Source organism: Mya arenaria, chromosome 7 (genome assembly GCF_026914265.1).
Source record: "Mya arenaria isolate MELC-2E11 chromosome 7, ASM2691426v1".
NCBI classification, from domain to species: Eukaryota; Metazoa; Mollusca; class Bivalvia; order Myida; family Myidae; genus Mya; species Mya arenaria.
In genome coordinates, this window is record NC_069128.1 from 16,562,786 (window position 1) to 16,586,637 (window position 23,852).

The 23,852-nt window shown below is 34.8% G+C and overlaps 1 protein-coding gene across 4 annotated transcripts in view; it reads right to left on the reverse strand.

Annotated features, from left to right (window-relative positions):
- Positions 1 to 5,937: 5,937 nt before the first annotated feature.
- Positions 5,938 to 23,852, reverse strand: part of LOC128241761 (dnaJ homolog subfamily C member 13-like) — a 59,664-nt gene continuing 41,749 nt past the window's right edge. Inside the window, exons 40-54 of one of the 4 annotated variants that reach the window (XM_052958836.1) lie at positions 23,468 to 23,584; positions 22,197 to 22,250; positions 21,618 to 21,753; positions 21,117 to 21,208; positions 20,597 to 20,771; positions 17,508 to 17,708; positions 16,926 to 17,007; positions 16,380 to 16,596; positions 15,657 to 15,836; positions 14,392 to 14,532; positions 13,969 to 14,109; positions 13,426 to 13,525; positions 12,038 to 12,052; positions 10,098 to 10,115; positions 5,938 to 8,597 (exon numbers count right to left, since the gene is read on the reverse strand). In XM_052958836.1, the coding sequence (XP_052814796.1) occupies positions 8,497 to 8,597; positions 10,098 to 10,115; positions 12,038 to 12,052; positions 13,426 to 13,525; positions 13,969 to 14,109; positions 14,392 to 14,532; positions 15,657 to 15,836; positions 16,380 to 16,596; positions 16,926 to 17,007; positions 17,508 to 17,708; positions 20,597 to 20,771; positions 21,117 to 21,208; positions 21,618 to 21,753; positions 22,197 to 22,250; positions 23,468 to 23,584 (1,770 nt within the window). In that variant the 3' untranslated portion in view covers positions 5,938 to 8,496. The remainder of the gene's footprint in view (positions 8,598 to 10,097; positions 10,116 to 12,037; positions 12,053 to 13,425; positions 13,526 to 13,968; positions 14,110 to 14,391; positions 14,533 to 15,656; positions 15,837 to 16,379; positions 16,597 to 16,925; positions 17,008 to 17,507; positions 17,709 to 20,596; positions 20,772 to 21,116; positions 21,209 to 21,617; positions 21,754 to 22,196; positions 22,251 to 23,467; positions 23,585 to 23,852) is intronic. The other 3 variants (XM_052958837.1, XM_052958838.1, XM_052958839.1) reach the window with 3 other exon arrangements.

Consider the following 23,852-nt stretch of genomic DNA (forward strand, 5'->3'; position numbering starts at 1 on the left):
ACTGAGGAAGGAATGTATTATCCACTTCCACAAACTATGGTTTCAGGTTCTAACTGCGTGTAAAAGTACTGACAATTCAGAGCTGAGGAAGGTATTCAGTGTCCACTATCACAAGCTATGGTTTCAGGTCCTAACTCCGTGTAAAAGTACAGGCAATTCAAAGCTGAGGGGTCCTAACTGCGTGTAAAAGTACTGACAATTCAGAGCTGAGGCAGTAATGCAGTGTCCACTCTCACAAACTATGGTTTCAGGTCCTAACTGCGTGTAAAAGTACTGACAATTCATAGCTGAGGAAGGAATTCAGTGTCCACTATCACAAACAATGGTTTCAGGTCCTAACTCCGTGTAAAAGTACAGACAACTCAAAGCTGAGGGGTCCTAACTGCGTGTAAAAGTACTGACAATTCAGAGCTGAGGCAGTAATGCAGTGTCCACTATCACAAACTATGGTTTCAGGTCCTAACTGCGTGTAAAAGTACTGACAATTCATAGCTGAGGAAGGAATTCAGTGTCCACTATCACAAACTATGGTTACAGGTTCTAACTGCGTGTAACAATATTGACAATTCAGAGCTGAGGAAGGAATTCAGTGTCCACTATCACAAACTATGGTTTCAGGTCCTAACTGCGTGTAAAAGTACTGGCAATTCAGAGCTGAGGCAGGAATGTATTGTCCATTTCCACAAACTATGGTTTCAGGTCCTAACTGCGTGTAACAGTATTGACAATTCAGAGCTGAGGCAGGAATTCAGTGTCCAATATCACAAACTATGGTTTCAGGTTCTAACTGCGTGTAAAAGTACTGAAAATTCAGAGCTGAGGCAAGAATTCAGTGTTCACTACCACAAACTATGGTTTCAGGTCCTAACTGCGTGTAACAATATTGACAATTCAGAGCTGAGACAGGAATTCATTGTCCACTATCACAAACTATGGTTTCAGGTCCTAACTGCGTGTAACAATACTGGCAATTCAGAGCTGAGGCAGGAATGTATTGTCCACTTCCACAAACTATGGTTTCAGGTCCTAACTGCGTGTAACAATATTGACAATTCAGAGCTGAGGCAGGAATTCAGTGTCCACTATCACAAACTATGGTTTCAGGTTCTAACTGCGTGTAAAAGTACTGAAAATTCAGAGCTGAGGCAGGAATTCAGTGTTCACTACCACAAACTATGGTTTCAGGTCCTAACTGCATGCTACAATACTGGCAAATCAGAGCTGAGGCAGGAATTCAGTGTTCACTATCACAAACTATGGTTGCAGGTCCTAACTGCGTGTAACAATACTGGCAATTCAAATCTGAGGCAGGAATGTATTGTCCACTTCCACAAACTATGGTTGCAGGTCCTAACTGCGTGTAACAATACTCGCAATTCAGAGCTGAGGCAGGAATGTATTGTCCACTTCCACAAACTATGGTTTCAGGTCCTAACTGCGTGTAACAATATTGACAATTCAGGGCTGATAAAGGAATTCAGTGTCCACTATCACAAACTATGGTTTCAGGTCCTAACTGCGTGTAACAATATTGACAATTCAGAGCTGAGGAAGGAATTCAGTGTCCACTATCACAAACTATGGTTTCAGGTCCTAACTGCGTGTAACAATATTGACAATTCAGAGCTGAGGAAGGAATTCAGTGTCCACTATCACAAACTATGGTTTCATGTCCTAACTGCGTGTAACAATAGTGACAATTCAAAGCTGAGGCAGGAATTCAGTGTCCACTATCACAAACTATGGTTTCAGGTCCTAATTGCGTGTAACAATATTGACAATTCAGAGCTGAGGCAGGAATTCAGTGTTCACTATCACAAACTATAGTTTCAGGTCCTAACTGCGTGTTACAATACTGGCAAATCAAAGCTGAGGCAGGAATTCAGTGTCCACTACCACAAACTATGGTTTCAGGTCCTTACTGCGTGTTACAATACTGGCAATTCAGAGCTGAGGCAGGAATGTATAGTCCACTTTCACAAACTATGGTTTCAGGTTCTTACTGCGTGTAACAATATTGACAATTCAGAGCTGAGGCAGGAATTCAGTGTCCACTAACACAAACTATTATTTCAGGTCCTTACTACGTGTAAAAGTACTGACAATTCAGAGCTGAGGAAGGAATTCAGTGTTCACTATCATAAACTATGGTTTCAGGTCTTAACTGCGTGTAAAAGTACTGACAATTCGTAGCTGAGGCAGGAATTCACACTATCACAAACTATGGTTTCTTGTTCTAACTGCGTGTAACAATATTGACAATTCAGAGCTGAGGAAGGAATTCAGTGTTCACTATCACAAACTATGGTTTCAGGTTCTAACTGCGTGTCACAATATTGACAATCCAGAGCTGAGGCAGGAATTCAGTGTTCACTATCACAAACTATGGTTTCAGGTCCTAGCTGCGTGTAACAATATTGACAAATCAGTGCTGAGGCAGGAATTCAATGTTCACTATCATAAACTATGGTTTCAGGTCCTAACTGCGTGTAACAATATTGACAATTCAGAGCTGAGGCAGGAATTCAGTGTCCACTATCACAAACTATGATTTCAGGTCCTAACTGCGTGTTACAATATGGACAATTCAATAGCTGAGTTGGTAATTGACAAAAAGGTATGCTCATAGCTTGTGTTAAATTAACATTTCACTCTGCGTTGAATCTTAAAGCCTAAAATATGATAGAACTTTTCTTATATATTTATAGAGTGCGTGCGTGCGTGCGTGTGTGCGTGTGTGTGTGTGTTGAAACAAACATACACGTACACTATCTTACTTAAGTATGTTAACATTATAATACAGTGTATCTAGTTACATAGAAGTTGCCCCGGACTTCATCAATTCAAGAGCATTTACTCTGTTTAGCGACTTGATCTATAAGAATTAATTATATAAGTTGCATAGCAATGACTACAAACGGACAGACTAAAGGACGGACGGACGGACGGACGGTAGGATAAATGAACAACGCCAAATCTTTATTCCTTTTGAGGGCGGTTAGATAATAAGAGCAACCTGAGTAAATTTCGCTAATTTTGGTCGACATGTTCGTTTCACGACTTAAAACCTCGATTAACCCTTCTACGACTCCTATTACATGAAGCATAAGCATGACAAAACATAAACAAATAAATTGGAGACTTAAGCACACAATATTCACATAATGTTCCGTGTTCGTCGCGGATGACCTTGCTGCGCCCTCCGGCAATACATTTTTAACGAATACCCTTTCAAATCGCTTTGTTATTAACGTCGTCTGAAGTTTCCATTCATTGGTGCTTAAATCTCTTGATTATGTATGGATATTTCTCTCGATTTTCAGATCGCAAAATAAAAGCTTGTTCCCTTGTGTGTACATTAGTACATGTGGCGTCATTCAAATCACAGGTTCTATACGACTATCATTTTGCAATTCTGGATGGATCAGAATTCCACCACGGAAGACCAATTCAACCCCACAATTTCGAACAAAATAATATCTGTTTAGGGCTTTAAATGGTTTTATACCCAAATATAAGCATTTAACAACGGAAAAATGATCACCATTAATTCTTCTTCAATAATTAGATCCATAAGCCTTATAATTATAAGGTGAACAAAACTGGTTATTTTCTTCAAATCTCAAACCTTTCATATTTGTGTATGTTAATTGTTTTAGATTCAAAGATAACAAGCATGCTTCTTATTTAATCATGTCAACAATGCCATCTGTGTATGGACCGAATAAAACATTATGATACGCAATTAGCATTTAAAGCCATCTGTCAATGTACTGGAGTACATTAAGGTCACAATGAGTATGTTGACATATACAATGGCTTCAAGATAAACACAAAACAATAGCACCGCTGAGCGAACACAAACGCTCGTCTATTGTTATAGCTGAACAAGGGGCATCACTCGGCCATTATTGTATTCTGAGCTACGAGCCATGCTAAACATGTGTGAATTGTCTCTGGCACCATGTGTACCAAGTTTCATGTAAATATCTTCCGAGTTATTACAGTTAATTGCACATCGACGCCGAATCCCAAGCAGACGACGACCATGCCAATATCGACACCCAGGCGATGACAATACCCCCACTTTCCTTCTTCGAAAAACACGTAATATGAATACATCAATTAACATTTCAAGAACAGGCAATTCCACGAAATATATGTAGTATGCTATATATTGCTCGCGATTACGAAAACTGATAACCATCACGTGATCCTTTACTTTTCTCTAAGATAAAAGAAACATAAGACATTTAAAATGATTGTATATTTCATCATTTTATGACATAACGGTATAAGTGAAATGGTTCTCAGTTTAAAAAAGTAATATGGGCAACTCATATATATAAACGAACCCAACATCTTAACTTTAACAATGGCCTCGTTCAAAGGTACACTATTTACTCACCCTGCGTTGCCTTAAATAAACAAATATTTATGACTTGTCTAGAATTGAGGTTTCTTTGTGTATGAAAGCATTTGGTCAGTGCACGAATATAAGCATGCTGTCCTCCCGACGGCACTATTCGTGCACTACCATGACGTTTCATTCGCCGATAAACCGCAACTCATTCTCTATATAAATGAACATGGCAAACCATTATAAGTCTTACGCCCCTCGCGAGAACCACGACGTCACACCAGAATAAACACGGATAGCATAAACATTGAAACATCGAAATATGGGCATCAGTAAATGTTTAGGGTGCCATCTTAGAACGGTGACTGTAAACAAGTGATCATTTGGGTATAAAACCAGTTTTCCAACTGTTGACCTCACAATTCACAAAATAATACAAACAAAATATCTTGAGTATTGTCTACATTTTAAATCACATAAAAATACATGCAGTGTCAAAAATATGTGATTTGTGTTTTTCATAGTTGTTTCATGTGTTTCATTCGAATGTGTGTAACAGATTAGAAATAATAACATGGATCAATTAATTTCAATTTATACCAGCGAGAAAAGTGACTTGAGTCGTTGGAAAAGAAAACAAACTGCTCCTCGCCTATTCTCGACATAGCTCTTGCCACGTCTGCTTCGTAAACGTCATATGTCGGAGGACGATACAGAAGAACACTAAAGCTGCCGTCCATAGGAATCGTAATGGTTTCTTCGATTATTCTTCTTTGGCATAAAACGAAATGCCAAGCGTAATGTGCGATTTTGCAGCCGATTCCAAACCTCTGTACAACGGTTTCTAACACAACAGCACCGTGACATGGTCCAAAATATAAATACCTGATTATGTCGCCTCTTAGTATGTCATTTATACACGTCACCGCCTGAACACCGACTCTGAGCAAAGAAATTAATATAATGACATCGCCGACATATATATTTACGGTAAAAGGGTATTTCATTGCGTGTCCATTCATTGCTTATTCCCTTCACTGAACCCTTTTGTCAGAAATGCACCAACGACTGTTGCAACCTTTCCTATTTGCAAACTTAATGCCTTTCCTATTACACAAAGCGAGGCAAAATGCTCACAATTATTGGGAAAAAATCGTAGTTATATGGAATTACATCATTCATTATGTGACATAATTCTTTCGCTCTTCTTTCTATTTCTTCTTTTGTAAAAGCATGGTATTTGTAAACAACAAAATTTATTTTCTTCTCTTGAAAGTTTATTCTCATTTTTATTTCTTTTAAAAAAAGGAGAATCCAGAAATTCCTGCAAAAGGTGTGTTTGTAGCTTCAGCTACAGTTATTTCGTTCTTACTATCTTTCTCTGTGACTATTGCGTGATGATTGTATACTATTCCATGAACTATGATGTGGTCTCCTATTTCAATATCGTTTATGGGATTTGCCTTTTATACCCGCCTGCCAAATTGCAGCCAACCCGGTCTTCACCATTCTATACACATCCGTTGAAAAATCAGAGTAAAAAGGAATTCTTGCAAAGAAATACAATGGAGGCAATATAAAGGTTTCGTTTTATTCTCTGTATCATTCTATGATATAAATATATCAATACATAACATGTACATTTAACAATTAACAACGGTTTTATACTGCCAATAAATGATTATGGATAATTTATCAAAATCAAGAGTAAGCACATTCAATAGGACAGGTTGTGCCCAAAACAAATCTTCCAACATTCAACACACAATCACATTAAACTAGATCATTTGTATAAATTTTTCATACAATTATTCTATGCTTGGAGCATATTGTTGGATTTCAAGTTGGAAATATTTTGCATCACTTCCTTCTACTTAGTTATTTTATTTCTTCATTAAGATAGTTTGAATTCATTCTTTATTGTGGTTATTCAGGTTAATTGAAAACGAATAGAAGATGATATTCTGATAAACTCTCCATTTGAAACAGTGAGGATATCAAAATATTGATAAACTCTCCATTTGAAACATTGAGTATATCAAAATATTATTTGACTTATTTGAGCCTGTTATACAGTAAAAAAATCCTTAAAATTATCACACACAATGCTGAGAATAAAAATTAATGACCTCATTTGCAATCAGATGTCATTTGGCAAAAACATGGCCCCATTTTCCATTAAATATCAATTAATCAGTGTTCTAAGAATTGTAAGCAAGTAATAAAAAGTGTTTGTTCCAGTGTATGATTGCACTATATTTCAGTGATTGAACATCAGATTTATTTCATTATAAGTGACTTAGAAAATATTATGAACATATTTGTTTGTGACACGTTTTTCAGCAAAATAAGTCATTTTTCACATTTTTTTTCCAAACCCACATGACGGACAAAATTTGATGACGGGAAAAGCACATTTTACTATTATTCAAAATAATGTGTAGTTAAAAAATATCTGTGTCCGACGCTCACAGTTTAACATTTGTCCACTAGCTTTGGCAGTTTTATTCGTTACTAAATAGATATTTTAAAAGTATGATAATGTAAAACATGAACAAATGAAATTATTATAATCAGCACTTAATGCCAGGATTTTTAAGAAACAAAATCTTCATTAACATATACATTTTAATAGGAAACACATATAACATTATATATCTATGCACATGTACAATTTAATAACAATCAGTTATAGACTGACTACATGTACATCCATGCACATGTACAATTTAATAACAATCAGTTATAGACTGACTACATGTACATCCATGCACATGTACAATACATGGACAATCAGTTATAGACTGACTACATGTACGTGAGAAGTGAATGGTACACAGACATGCTATAAAATGAATGAATATTGCACAATTTCAAAATCTTAAATACATGGTAAGGACTTTATTAAAAGCAGTTTAAATGAGTCTTCCATTCAATCTATAACAATCAAACAATTTGAAATTATATCAACAAGCTATACACCGAAAACAAGAGCATCAATTGCTTTTCAATTGAAAATGGGGGCACAACTCAACAATTGATAAAGCTAGGGTAATGGGCCTTGCTGTGAATATGGATATTGTTGTTGGCAGATGTGTACTAAGTTTCGTTAGAATTTGTTGAATGGTTTTTGAATTATGGCCAAACCTGAAGTTGTTGCCAGACGACCCTGATGACATCTTAATATGACAATGACAAAAACTCCGACTTTTTTTATTCATCCAGAAAATAGACAAGCTAAAAATGACTTAATCATGACTTAAAAAAGATACATTGTATCTCAACACACCACATAGGAGCTATCAACAAACAGTGTTGACATACTCACATAACAACGTTTACAAGAGTAATAGCACATTTTGAAATTTATATGATTATATGATTCAGTGCAAAGCAATCGTGAACAAAGCCATAATTTGTGACAAATTTGAACATTGAAGCATATAACTCTCAGCAGAACGAAGTGTATAATGATGTCAAATCTAAACGGACCACAACATTTACGAAACAATCTGTACAAAATACATATAATAAATTATTTTACAAAAATGCACATCGTTCAAACATTTATTTGTTGGTGTAATTCTATAATATAAATATGACTAATTCATCTTAACGTTATGGTGCCTTTCACATGTAATGATGTAAGATGTTATCAATTTTATAAACATGATTTACATTGTTACAAGGGCTTTATATGATATGCATTTTCATATGATATGCATTGAAAATGCAAATCTACATGTATTTGAATCACAATGTATGAATCACTTTCATTGGTTAATATCAACAGTTCACGGCCATTGGTTAAAGCATTATATTATCATAAAATGCATCTTATTTGAGCACTAGCCCCCCGGTGAATTCTTACTCCAAGGTATAACTTCATGCATAATCCATTGATCCAGCATTTAGTTACAAAAATAACCATTAACTAAGATACCACTAGAAAGAACTTGAAAGAGAGATTTATAATTACATGATATTTCTTCAGTTAATTGTCTTTCAAAACTTAAACAGTGTGCTCTTCCTATAGTGATTGTTAAGTTTACATTTTGTTTCAATTCAAGAGCCAATTTGTTTAGTTTCCACTGTCTTTTACTTGCTCTATAAATACTATCCAATCAAAATTGTCACTAATGGTCGTCATGGTGATGGTCAACAGGCGGGGGCTTATCAGGCATCACAGAATGGGAACCAGATGTCAGGTACCCTGCAACACTGGGCCCACTAGGACCTGAAAATATACACCAAACATACAGCGGTAGCCTAAAATTATATCAACAATGTAAGACAAAAACAGTCCTCAATAAAAAGATCACTATGATTTTACATAGCCTTTGTTACAAGAATGTAAAATAAATATGTGTTAAACAGTTGCAGGTTTGACGACCAATCAGAAACAATTGGACCATGCTATATTTTTTTATAGTAATTCCATGTTATTTTGATAGTATTGCAAATGCACAAATATCTATTAAAAACACCAGAAATTAATAATTTTGAAAACAAATTTAACAGATATAATATATTTATGCATTTACAAAACTAAAGCAAGCACCTTGACTAATGAGTTATTAGTGTAGTTCAACTCCTCGGCCATTCATACCTAGTTATATGTTTGTATATAACTCCATATAAATATGGCATGCAGGTTTAATGTTGCTTGCAGTCTTTCAAGAAGAATTGACAAGGAACTAACAAAGGTACTTGTGTGAAAATGGTTAATTTATAAATGATTAATATTAACATGATGTCACAAGAGTTTTTCAAGATCAATCCATAACTTGCAAATTGAAGAGGTAGGGGCAGTTTGACAAAATAGACAAAAGTTATCCCGAAGTGCCAAAGTTCAAGGAAAAATACGTTTTCTTGGAGTGTTCAGAATAAATCAGATATTTTTTGATTATCATTTGATGTTGTAGGCAAAAAGCAAGGAAAGTTTGAAAGATTATTTTCTTGTTAGTTAAGTAACAACATAAAACTGACACTTAGTTAAGCTAACAACAGCGGCAAAAAGTAGTGCCTTTAATAAAAATATCTGGGTAAAGGTCCACAATTAATAACTGTTTCTCTGTGCAAGTGTAGAGCAAGGAAGTTATGTACTAAAAATATTTTAAAATTTTCAAAAAGAATTTTATTTTTGAAGTTGTTACTTTCTTAAGTTAAAGTTAAGTGAAATGTTTTTGCAAAAACAGTTATTTCATTTAACTACCATATACATGTAGTTGAGAGCAGTTAGAAGCATTCTGAAAGATTTTCATAGAAGAGGGACAAAAAATGACAAAATGACTTTGACACATCACAGCGATATTTAGTTCATCAAGGCACAAACTGACAGAACAGCAGAATATTTTTTTAGAGGAGACAAAGAAATGGCACATAATTTCCGATTGTTCAGAATTTTGTTCAAGTTAACAACGCTGTTTATTAGTTGTTTATTTTCAAATATTTACTTCTATGTACACATTTGCGGTATTTCTAAAAAGGTATGAATCATATGTTTCATTCAGCTGTACATGTTTATAAGCATATCACAAATGTTTTAACTTAAATGAAGTTCTAAACAATCACCAAACAATGTTGGTGAATCACTTTGACATCTAGTTTATTGACAAGATGAACCCAAACTACTAAGCAGAACATCAGTGCTTAACAAGCCAATGTGAGTGAGAAACCATTCTATGCAAGGCGACACAAAATTAGTAAAGCCAAGATAACACATGATCACAAATACCTGGAGTGTATGTTGAACCTACATGTTGTATATAAAACAAAATGAACCTTACAGTCAGGAGAAACAAACAAAGCTGTACCAAATTACAGAAAATCAGCAAGTTCAGCACAAGTGTTGCCTGTACACCAGGTCCTGTAATAGCTTCTCAGATGGTAATAATACAAGTATTAACCTTGTTTATATAAAACAAAAAAGGGCTTTACAGCGAGAGAAAACAACAAATACTACATCTTGCAGACAAGGAACTGTGCATGCTACAGAATTTGTAGAAGTTATGTGAAGATTATTTTTTGTTCACCTCCATTTTTTATCACATCGACCCCTATAATATAATTCAGAGAGGCAACTTCTTCAATTGACAATTTCTGGAGTTATTTCGGAACCGGAATGGTTCAACATGCACAATTTCTTTGCTCTGCTAGTATAGATTACAGTGAAAGCTGAATATGCAAATACAACAATAATATTTAATACAAGACTGAGGTGATTCTAAATATATATGTTTTTCATGAATTCCTGTTTTTGCTTCATTCTTGCAGGCAGCCTATTAATCCGTAATGAAATAACAAAATACACATGTTCTAGCTATAATGTTATCTTGCTACACAATTCAACGGTTTCATACTATAACATAATTATTCTTTGTGAACACCAAATACCAGCCCTGGGTTAAAATTACAAAAAACAATTACACATACACCTTTCGCCATTAAAATAAGAACAGTTGATTAAACTATCACCATTTCGTAGGTTGAAAAAAGGCCAAGAACTTTGCTTGTTGAAGGAACCAGTTAAATTACTTGATGTTGTTCAAAACCAGGCCTATTGGAAAAGCTGGACTGGATTCTTGTGGTTATTGATTACCCTGGTACAGAAATGTATTCTATTAAACATAGATATTACTTTTAGTTAATGTTTGCTAAGCTGATATTTGCACAAAAATAAAGGTCTGTATTAAAAATACACAGAAGTGATTATAGATGCACTTTAAATCTTTTTTCTCAGTTAAATGGCCTTAGATGTAACTGACACACCTTATAGCTTTGTTTAAGTATAATCTCAGTTAAATGGCCAAAGGTGTAACTGACACACTTTTAGCTTTGTTCTCAGTTTAATGACCATAGGTGTAACTGACACACCTTATAGCTTTATTTTCAGTTTAATGACCATAGGTGTAACTGACACACCTTATAGCTTTATTTTCAGTTTAATGACCATAGGTTTAACTGACACACCTTATAGCTTTGTTCTCAGTTTAATGACCATAGGTGTAACTGACACACTTTATAGCTTTGTTCTCAGTTAAATGACTAAAGATGTAACTGACACACTTGATAGCTTTGTTCTCAGTTAAATAACTAAAGATGTAACTGACACACTTTATAGCTTTGATCTCAGTTAAATGACTAAAGATGTAACTGACACACTTTATAGCTTGGTTATCAGTGTAATGACCATTGGTGTAGCATTAGTTATACATTTAATATGGCGAACTTTATCAATCAACATGCAGATCAAACCACAACACACTACAATAATGGCCATCTATATTTGCTGTATATTCAGCAAAATAAAAATGCTACATAATCTAACATTCAACCCTGTCTATAAACTAAAATGACTTCAAAAAGGTTCTGTTTATATAATTAAGAAAATGTTTGCAAAACGCTGTATAATAGGTATAATTTCCTTTGGTAAGGTTACTATCAAAGGCCCAAAATAAAAATACAAAAAACACACACAAAAACTCACAACAGCTATGTCAAATAAGCAAGTTTTACTCAAATAACTAGCCATGATTTACTGAACTAAGCCATTGCAAACAATGTAAATAACAATTTAAACAATTATTTGTAAGTATAAAATCAACGAATAAAAGTTGTGTGATAAGCAAACATTTTATAAACAGAGTTTTAGATCAAAGTGCACACGCCCTTTACCTTCGTGGGGTTTATCTGTGAAGAAGAAGTTAAACACTCTAGGCCTGTCCAATATCATTATCATAACAGATGTTAAACTACCATATTGTAACCAATATATTATCATATCAAGACATTGACCATACTGTCAAATTTGATGACAATAATAAGTATAATGAAAAAAATAATTTGTTCCTTCACCCAGAAGTATACTTATCCAAACGATTATTTTCGTTGTGCATATTGTTAGTCTTTAACTTAATGGGTATATTTGGACTGGTGATAAGTCCAGGCTCTATCCATTGTAATAATTGGAGTATTTTTTTTAAGGCCAATTATACTAGTTTTACAATCTTGAGGATTTAGCGCAAGAGGTAACTATGACTATTGTCATAATAATATGTACCGGTAGTAACCACAATCTTTTGCCCAGTCCTTCATTATTCAGTATTGCCAATCATGTCTTAAATTCCCAAACTTCTTTTTTTGTATGAATTCCAGTCAATTAACAAAGCAGCTTTTTTCGGCCCATTTTTTTCATTAATATGAATGAAACTTATTTACAATACCTAGCTTAGCTACACATACTGCACATTAACACTGAAGATTCAAGTACTTTTTGGACGTCAAATCAACCACAATACGGTATACTTTTTTGCTAACCTAAATATTGACTACATGTATTGTTTTGATGCAAACAGGGGGAAATTAAAACAGAACAAATTTGCAAGCATGTAGCAGATAACATCACTTTTGATTTACTATCTTACGAAAATTCATGTTTCAAATTTAATCTAATGACATTCTAAAGAAGATCAAACAAGATTACTTAGTCACAATTTTATGTTGATCCTTTTTTCCCCAACTTGACAACCAGTTTATTTAATTTAAACAGTGTTCTTTTTTAACACAGAGCACATGCTTTATCCCGCCTCTCAGCGACCAATATGCCAGCGCAACTGACTGTGGAAATCTAATTTGATGCCCAATCTTTTACTCTGCTGCTTATTATGTGTGTTTTGTTTTTGTGTCAAAGTTCGTCAAGTGATATAGTCATAATTAGTGGCACCTGCCAGGTCAAATGAAGGTAAAAACAATATTATCAGACTATTGTGTGTCATAGATATGACTCGGGTGAGATAACAAGTTTTGGGCTCTTATGTATGAATTGAATTGTAATTATAAGTCGAAATCTTGTAAGAATAATTCTTATTTTAAGTGACAGGATTTCATCAGGAAATTGACAGTATATGGGTCTCCAAAGCGGTATTTTTGTCCTACCACCGGTACATTTAAAACTGCCACATACTTGCAAATAATAACCCAATCTACTATATACCAAGAAGGAAGAAAGTACAAAGTTACTGTGTTTTATTTTTAAATATGAATGGTTCTTTTCCATCTCTTACCTGTGAGGTAGCCAGCTATCGGTGTATCACTTATGAACAGATCATGCTTCTGGTCCTTGTATTCCCGCCATGTGTGTGAAGCATTCAGGATGGTATCAATCTGCAGAGTTGAATTTTCAAAATATTCCATACAGTTATATCTTTCAAAACAAATCCAAAATTTTGCCTGCCTGAGAACTACTCCCCTACTGGTAAACACTGATCACTTTACTTCTTCCATTGAACACGACTACCACATGGAAAGCCACAGCTCTTTCCTTTCCTTGATCAATAAAATAAAGGAGCAGAACTAGACCAATATTTTTGACAGAGTTGTTGGACTTCCTACACTGGTTATGAAATTATAGCCAACATTAAAAGATATGCTTTAGGATAAGGACTCTGTCCATCAACAATACATGGACTTTTGTCCTCTTGCAAAAGAAACACTCTACTTTAACTCACTCTACTTTAACCTAACTTTTTATCCTTCAAGTCATCAATGTTTTATTCCGTTCATAGCTAAAGCATTGTAATATGCCCATGACAGTTCGTGCTATTTACCTGTTCTGCATACAGCAAACTCCTCTGCATGGCTTTAATTGCCTTAACAATCTGAGCCTTTGTAGACGCTGGGTTGTCTATAGCCTCCAAACCAGCTTCCAACAGCTTTAGTAGGTATTGCACCATCTCTGTACGTAACGCCTGCAAGTTAAATGAATTTTATATAGAAGACCACAGACTGTGCTCATAGTTTTCAAGTCAATGTGTACCAAGTGCCATGTGAATATCTTGATCAGTTTCCAGGATAATGTCCAGAATTTTTGCAAGCTGACTTCTAAGACCATGACAACACCAAAGTTATGATAATCCCCGGATTTATTCTTCTATCTTCTAAACAGATTATCTAAAAAATTACAATATCAATTGTTTATTGTAAAGTTTATATAGATATACAGTCGAAGATTGAAGAGATATTTAAGTTACCTGGGATACAAGTTCCTCTTCTCCTTTGTCAAACATTTTACTAAGTGCTTCACAAGCTAGGGCTATAGAGTCCCGTCTGGTCTGCATTGCTGTCTTAATGGGACCTATACACTCAACTTGGGCCATTGATCGGATACATATCTGGAAGAAAACGAGGGTTTTCGAGTGAATACCAAACATGTAACTCAGCAGGCCTTACAGCAGCCACTAACAAAAAAGTAGGGAAAAAGTAGGAGGTTTTCTGTCAGAAAAGAAGGAAATATTAGGAATATTTTTTACAAAAATGTTGGAAAAGTAGGAATATTTTTGGTTAAATATGTAATTATTAATAGCTATTAACTTGCCTAGAGATGTTTTAAAGCAAAATCATACCATTCTATACGCCACATTGAATATTTTAGTGAATATTTATGCTTGGTCGGTTTCTGTTGCTGAACTGTGTGGGTGAAAAGATGATGCACGTCAAAGTGGAACATGTTGCCACACCTTTCAACAACAGAAACCAGCCAGTTTGACATCTTTTGTTCATTTTCTATAAAGTGAACTAGCACAAAGATCAAACTTTCATATTTTTGCGGACTTTATTTTCAAAAAAGTAGGAATAGTAGGAGTTTTTTAGAAAAAAGTAGGAAAAAGTAGGAAGCTGTTAAAAAAGTAGGAAAAAGTAGGAAAAAGTAGGAACGCTGGAAAGCCTGTAACTGGGGGCTTCACAAGCCAATGCTTTGAGGCACAACTTATTTATATTGCCATCTTAACGGGACAGATAGACCCAACTTGGACCATTGATCGGATACATACCTTCACCACAAACAAGTTATCATGGTATTAAATGTTGCCATCTTGTGGTCGACACTAAGGATTCTTTCTCTGCCACAACCCCAGGACAACTTCAAGTCTATGACACAACCTCTACTTTTTAGAGATATGAATCTTAAAACAAGAGGACCGCAAACAGATGCCAAAGCTTGTCTGTTTCTCTCAGTTGATCAAGGGGCACAACTCTGCAATTATTTTAGCCAGAGTGATAGAACTAGCTTACTTCATTAACACATATGGCCATTGTAAACATGTGTACCAAATTTAATGTGAGTATCTTGAATATCTTTAAAAACTTACAACCAAAGTTCATATTTTTGCAAGCAACAACTTGCAATCATGACGATACTAACTGGTGTTTCCAATGACAAAACTTCTAACTTTTTCTTCAAAAAACAGACAAGCTTTAAGAGAAAAATTCATAATTGTCTGATATATTTCATGCCTACCTCACTCCCAGCCAGTTGATGGCAGACTTGTATTGCACTTTTCGGGATGGAGGTGTTTTTCTCCTTCATCGCGGAGAACACTTTTGGCACGTAGCCGAGGGACGGGACTTGATCCGTAAGACTAGAATGACTTGAAAACAGACACACAGTCGCTGTGGTAACTGTTTCTAGTTTCTCTGCCTGGAATTTAGAGTAAATGCAGAAATATGTAGGTATACTTGTCTACAATTTTTATTCAAGTGCTACACACAAGAAACTTACAGATCTCCATTCTAGGGGTAGAAACCCTGACTAGACATATCGAGAAGCAGCCAGATAGCTTACCGGTATCAGACTATTCCAGAAATATGTAAATACAACTGAAAGACTGTAAATGAAATGACCAACCAAGTTTTGTGCCATGTCTTATAAAGTATCAAGCTACAATTAAAGAACACCATGTGGGTTACTCACTAGTGTAAAATCAGTTAGGCACAGTAGTTTGGTGGAGAAAACAACTTTATATATACCACCTCCACTTCCAATATAATCAAAATATGACAACTGTGATGATGTGAGTTATAAAGCACTGAACACTAATTCAGCTTTAACATTATCATTCATAATGCACTGAGCACTAATTCAGGTTTAACATTATCATTCAAAACTATTTCAATCAGTACGGCAATATTTGTGAACACAATGTTGTTTAAAAAACAATTTGATATCCAAACCCCAACTTACATCAGGCGAGGCAACAGAGACGAGTTTTGACCACAGCTCCAGTAGTTCTGTCAAGAACTCCTTCGGTTTTCGTAGCACCCAACCAGGATTGGATATAAACAGGCGTAAGAACACCCCACCCACCACCAGTTCCCCTGCGACCTCGTTATACACAACGTTGAACTCTTCCGGCAGGTTCCACTTGAGATCAGGGTTGTCCCTCTGTGCCTTGTAGTGTCTGTCGAATGGCATTTGAGTTATGTTAGGACAGTTTAAAACCTCAACAGGGCTTATGTTTTAAGTTACATGTACATGTTATGCAGACGCAAGTCTTCTTTATCTTTAGATATTTCCATTTTCAAAATAACTATCTTTATAAACCATTTTTAGAAGAGTCATAACAAATTTGTCCTGTTATATCTAACACTTGTTTAAAATGCTGCATTTTTTCAAGAAAATTGAACATTTGTATGAACCTAAAATTGGATTTTATTTTTAATTCCATTTACTGAATTGTATCAAACAGTTGCTAAATATGATTTCACAGCGCATCATTCATTCACTCACTTGTCTTTCATTGTTTTGACTTCATGAGAGACCTTCTCTCGGGATTCATCATTCCAGATCAGCTCCGGATTCTCATGGGTACCTGTTAGACAAGTCAAACACACATAATGTTTACAATCCAACCCCGTTGGCCTGAACTCGCTTGGATCTATTTCCTCGATGAGTCAAATTAGATCTAAAGAATGAAATTAAGCATTCCTGCTTGGCTTGAATTTTCTGAGGATCGAGTTATTTTTACCGGTCCCTTGGAGTTCAAGACAACGGGGTTCGACTGTATATTAAACTAACAGAGAAAATTCAGTCTTGCTTTCTTGAACTTAAAACATTAAACAAAAACTGCCTTGTACAAAAACTGCCTTGTACAATCAATGTAACATGTGCCTTGAGCCTTGTTCAACTGTAGTTGTACTGATACAAACTAAAGACACACCATAGCCATGTATTAACCGGTAAATATTTCATGCTACAGAGTAAACTCGTATCGTATCACAAATGTGGAAATGTTTATAAGTGTCAATTTACCAACACTACTTAATATCAAACTAATATTCTGTTAAGTAAGTAAATATTGGATTAAATTACCTTCAAACATGTGGACACTTGCTTCAGCACTATCTCTCATAGCATCCATAAATATCCCGGGCAGAAATTTCCCAAGAATTATCCGCACTTTTGGGCCGACAAGTTTGTCTGCCAACATTTTGGCAAAAAGTTCTGCAGTTTTCTCCCTTACTTCAGGCCTTGTGGCATTGCAGAATAAGTCCAGTAAGTAGACTAGAGCACCTGAAACAGGAACATAATTTATTTAAAACATGATTCTTAAAAACAAACAATATAACTGTCATACTTGTAAAAACCTCCAGTATAATAAAAGACTGTCATGTAAAGCTATAATGAGGAAATCAAAAAACAACATACTATTAACATAATCAATTTTACTTATTAATAACATTTGAAGTAAGCAACTTATATGGCTTTGAAGTTTGGGGATGTGGAAATAGCAATGTTCTGGAAAGAGTTCACTTATCTTTTAAATAGAAAATTATTAGCTTTCTGTTTAGGGCTATTCCAGTTAAACATATGTCCCACCCCAGGACGGCAAAATAAAGAAATTCTGTAGGGGGTAGGTCTTTTTCTTAATTTGCTACTGTAGGGGGTGGTGATAAGTCCAATTTCGCTTCTATAGGGGGGCGTCATTTTCTTTTTTGCTTCTGACCGTATCTGCTCATTTATATTCACTGCCTGATGGTGAAATACCGTTTTTTTTTATCCATATAACATATTTTACCGAACGTCGTGTACAGAATTGGTTTGGATACAAATTTTCGCGATATTACGAGTCGGTTCCGCGGTACCGGAAATCAGAAGAAGTTGCGTCCCTTGACAACAAGATGGCGGAGGCGCCAGAATTTGTAAAGTCGTGGTCGAAGACCAACCTACAAAATTGGCTAGAAACCAATAGTTGCGCCGCATGTGTGGATACGTTTCGTGGTAAGTATACCAAATTGCAGTGTTCGACACTAACGGGGTCCCGGGATCCCGAGGACACCAGTTTTTCAGGAGGGACACCTGAACTTCGAAGTCCGGTATTCCGTCGGGACACTTAAATTTCTGACTGATAAACGCTAAATATCAATAAATAAGTAGCATTTAATTAATTTATTACCTAAATTCGGGCTCCCTAAATTTCTTGACAGCACATGTCAAAACAATATTATTAATTATCATTATCGGACTCATCAAAGCGAAAGTATAGCTGACTATTTGACTATAGTTACGTCATGAATCTATAAATAAACAGTTCATTTCACAGGCGCATGCAGGTTAACGCTTCCGTTTTGTTGTTTACATTTTAAACAAGGTCAGAGCTGACAGAGATTTATTATCGGTAAAATACTTATGTGGAATTGTTTTGCTTATAAATGTGTCAGAACCGCCCAAAAAGATGCCAACTCTGATGATACCTTTTATATAATATGATGCGACCTTTGAGTATTTACAGTAACATTTACGACACAAAAGAACTGCATCCTACATTCAGCATTCTTTGTTAATTGGCATTCAACTTATCAATATTCTTTGTTAATTTTAAAGACATATATTTTATGCCTTGATAAAAAATAATAGAAATAAAATTTGCAGGGTTTTATTCATTAATTCAATAAATTTATAAAAATTTATGACTTTTTGGCGCGAAAATTAACATGTATACACAATTTTTGGTCGTCTGCTCTTCTAGTATGCACTACGACTGTTGGGCACTCTGATTGATTTATCAACAGCTCTACTAAATATTGATTGGAGTTTTCACAAGCCAGATGTAATATTCCTACAGTTTCTTAATGAAAAGCACCGACATTTGACAAGACCCTGAACCATGATGTATTTTATGCGTATTTTCCAAAAATCTAAAAATAGTAACAACATCAAGTTTTTGTTTACATTGTATCCATCTCTGTTTTTGACTGAAAACAAAAGGGACTTAGACATTCTCCCGCTTTTGAACCCAATCTACCAACTTAGAGACCAAAATATACCTCACTGCCATTCAGTGCTACTAACCTGTCATTACATGCTGCTGAAAACATGTATAATAATTATGGTGGTTTATACTTGCATTACAAATTGAAAAGTAAAAGGATGTTGAATTTAATATTAAAACAGGCTCAACAATGAAAAAATGTAAAAAGTGGAAGGGACTCCTAATTTCAGGAAGGGACACCTGATTTCAAATGTTGGTGTCCCTTCGGGATCCCTTGGAAAAATGGTTAGTGTCGACCCCTGAAATTGACAACAGTTGTCTAGAATTTTATTAGAAATCATAATTTGTACGTATTGCGTAAATGTTATAAATCCGAATGTTTCGTCCCCTTAACATTTCGACCACAAGGTATTTTTAGGTTGTATATAATTACATGGGTGAAAGTTTCAGCCTCATGTGGCTTAATATGCACTTATAGCAACATATGAAGAAACAAGAGAACCGTGGTGTGTAGGTTATAGTCCATATAATGGAAAATAACCAAATTTATTAATGGAAAATAACAAAATTTATTACAAGCAAAGCCCAGTAATAAGTTTTGTTATTTTCCATTACATGAGCTGTAACCGACTTATAGTTCACCCTAGTTTCTAAGCCAATCATCGAACAAGGCCGTATACAGCGTGCCCATTGGCTGCTCGAAGTTCATTTGGCGCGCGCCATGTCTGTTGACCTACTTATAATAATTAACTTATTGGGTGCAGATGTGATCTTATATGAAACCTATTCGAGCAAAGATTTGAAAATCTCTGGGTGATGATTGGCTTAGAAACTAGGGTGAGCTATAAGGTCCTATATAGCTCACCTGATCAAAGAGTTACAAAAGAGTAATTGCAAATAATCTTTGCATATAGACGTATAAAAAAATAAACTTCTCAAGGGGGTCCGAATTTGCTCAGAAAATATTCTAAAGGGGGTTCTTTTCTCATCAAATAAACTTCTGAAGGGGGATGGTCCATTTTGAAAGTGCCTTCCTGGGGTGGGACATATGTTTTACTGGAATAGCCCTTAGGAACACAACAGGTTGATTTTGATATTAATTTGGTTGTATATTTTTCGTATTTAACTTCTAATCAATTTCAAGCCTTACAATTTAACCTTTTATAATTGAAATAGTTTAAGAACCAACCTTTAGCCATGGCTTCTTTCACAATCTTGGTACTGGACATTAGAGCAGCCAGCGTTTCTAGAGTGAGTGCTCGACAGTTTTGTAATAACTGTATGGCTAAGAGAAGATAACCTAGTACTTCTGAAGCTGCGATGTCTTTCACACATTCTTGGTTCGCTGATACACAATTGATTACCTGAAGTTTTAGGCCAAAACTAATTTCAGAAAATATTCTATCAGAGTAAGCTCTTGGCAGTGTTGTAGTAGATATGGCCAAGGGAAATTACCCTTGTACTTGTTACATATACATTCAATAATATGCAGTTGATTATTTAAAAGGGAATTGATATTTGAAGTTCTATTTCAGACACTGTGAGAAACTTTTTTTCCAGAAAAAAGAAGAAAATGTAATATTCCTCAGTCATACAGTCAAGTGTTCAATCCCAGAAGCAATTGTTATACGCAAAATTGTTATAAACATATGACGAAAGGCCCTTCATTTTCAACCCATTTAACTAATTCTATACAATGTGATACTGACCTCGAGAGCGAGCTGCTGCAGTTTGGCACAGTCATCAAGCCTCAGTAGACAGAACATGAGCTTGAAATGTCCGATACACTGGATTTCCACACCTACAAGATATACAGAGCAACCTTATATTGCTATAATAAGAATGAAGACAAGAGCAAACATAAAAGACTCTGTATTCAGCTTTTAAGATCAAAACTGATTTTCAACACGTTGAATGCACAGGCAGCCATCGATGTTTGACTCTTGGATGAACAAGCCCGAATTTTTAAACAAGCTCTCCAATATAAAATTCAGAATTTGAGCAAACCCGGACGACAATTAACCAGTGCAGGGCTTTTGGGCTTGTGTTGATTTCGACCAGTGCATACTATACAATACGAGATATTTGATATAGTATGTATGAACAAAAACTTGTTTATAATTCCATATTCGTTTAATATATTTTGTCTTTTAAAACTCTATTAACAGTCGGACAAATGAATAATTATAGTTTAATATCAATAAGCAAACCTTGGTTATTTTTTATCACATTCCGCAATGCTTCTAGCGCCATTTCCACCTGACCCAGTCGACTGAGCTGGGAGGAGCCCTGTCCATCAGGGGAGTTCTTATTTGACTTCTGCAGCATTAGTAAGGAATGTAGGTACTGAAATCAAGAGAAGAAAGTGTTATACTTGTGTTGCCAGATTTATTATAGAATACTTTTTTAAGCTTAGTTACAAGTATACAGGAAAGCATTTGTCTATTTTGTAAACTAATATCCTTGTGTTGTTGGTGATTCTTGAATATTTTGTATTTTGAATAATCAAAAGGGATTAGTCTATTCTTAACACAATGCTACTCTGACATTTATTTAATAAACAAAGATGCCTATTTACTTTAAAAATCCTGACATTACTTTTAAAAAACCAAATCTTTCCTTCAAAAAGAAGTATGCGATAATGATTTTTAAATGATTACATATTCATGTATGTTACCTCATGCACAAATTTTTCCGACTCTATTTCCTTTCCCTTATCTTAGATACGTAATTTCAACAATATAACAGTCACTGTTTATTTTTGAAAACTAAGTTTCTATAAGTTTTACCTGTGCTTGAGATCCAAGGAAGTCTAAGAGATCAATTGTAAATCCTTTTGGATTCTGAAATCACAAGAAAACATTGCATATACAAAGTTATATGACACACACCAGCCAGGACTTATATGTTACTTTAAAAACCATGCAAACAATTCATTTTTTCCATAAAAGGATTCACTGTTGTGTTGTTGTCAAAGACCTTGGTTGGAGAGCATTTTTTGCTTACAAGTACATGTTTAAAAACTGACACATGGAATCTTAAAGTGAAATACATTGTAGAGGAACTAATAATAACTTATATGACAAGTTATGAAATAAATATTTAATCACATGCTATACATTGTTTCTGGTTTAATTGTATTATCATTTATTTATTTCTGTGTTACACATGTATAATATAACATTGTTCTATTTCTATTGGTAATAAAATACATCACTCCTCATGTTAAAATGAACAATTTATTTGGAAAAAATATTGCAACAAGTCATACATTTATTTTTCATTTCGTTTTCATTATTAAGATTTATTTAAAAAAGTATTTCATTTTCCATCTAAATTATTACAGGAAAAGGTGATATTTCCTCTTGAATTCATAAAACTATTCTTAGACATTGTTTTTTTTCTGTATTTTAACAGGAAATTATATCATGAACGTTTAACCATACTTTATTGACATCTAATCTTATGTGATATCATAATTTAAAAGAAAGCATTGCCTTTAAAGAAAAGTGTTTATGTTGTGATTTTTACCATCATCTCAGTGTTTATTCAACTTATACACTGAATTTAAATGATTGGATGTATAATTGATTTTAATTTATTCAGTGTACTTCATTTTTGCAATGTATGTAGCAGTCATCGAAATTAGTCTTTTGGATGAGCAAGCCCGAATTCATATACTACTGCTTGTCAGTACATTTTTGAACAAGTTCTGCTGTATAAGGCCCAGAATTTGAGCAAGCCCGGAAAGCATTCTACCAGTGCAGGGCTTGCGGGCTTGGGCTTATATCAACCACTGATGTAGTGCTGAGAATGGCATTGCTTTGTGTTATTGGGCTCATAGTCAGCAAAGGTAAAGTATGGGATAAACAGAATCTGACACTAATGTCATAATCTAATACATAATTCTATTCAACTCTCCAAGGAAAAATGTTATTAAGCTCAGAAAAGGCTCACATTCTAACACTTTACCTGAACTTGTTGAATATAAATGTGTATTTAACGACGCCTAATGACATATCCTATCATAATTCTCACACATATATTTAACAGTCCATACCTCCAGAGGAAATGTAGGCTGTTCATTGTAGATCCTCACAAATATTTCACCCACAATCAACTCCTTGGCATGAATATCGAACACAAACATCCCTCCAAAGTCCGGATCAGATTCTCCCTGTAAAAGAGGGACTTTTTATAATACAGATAAATACTATATATCTTTTTCCTTTTTTCTGAATTCGAGCACAAATATTTCACCTATAATCCCATGAATATCTAACACAAACATCCTGCCAAAGTCTGGATCAGACCTAACCTATAAGAGTGAAACTTAACACAAAGGCCATATTATCTTTTTCTGAATTCTAACAAACTATTTGCCAACAATAAATTGCATGAATATCAAACAGGAACATTCTGCCAATATCAAAAACATTTTCTCC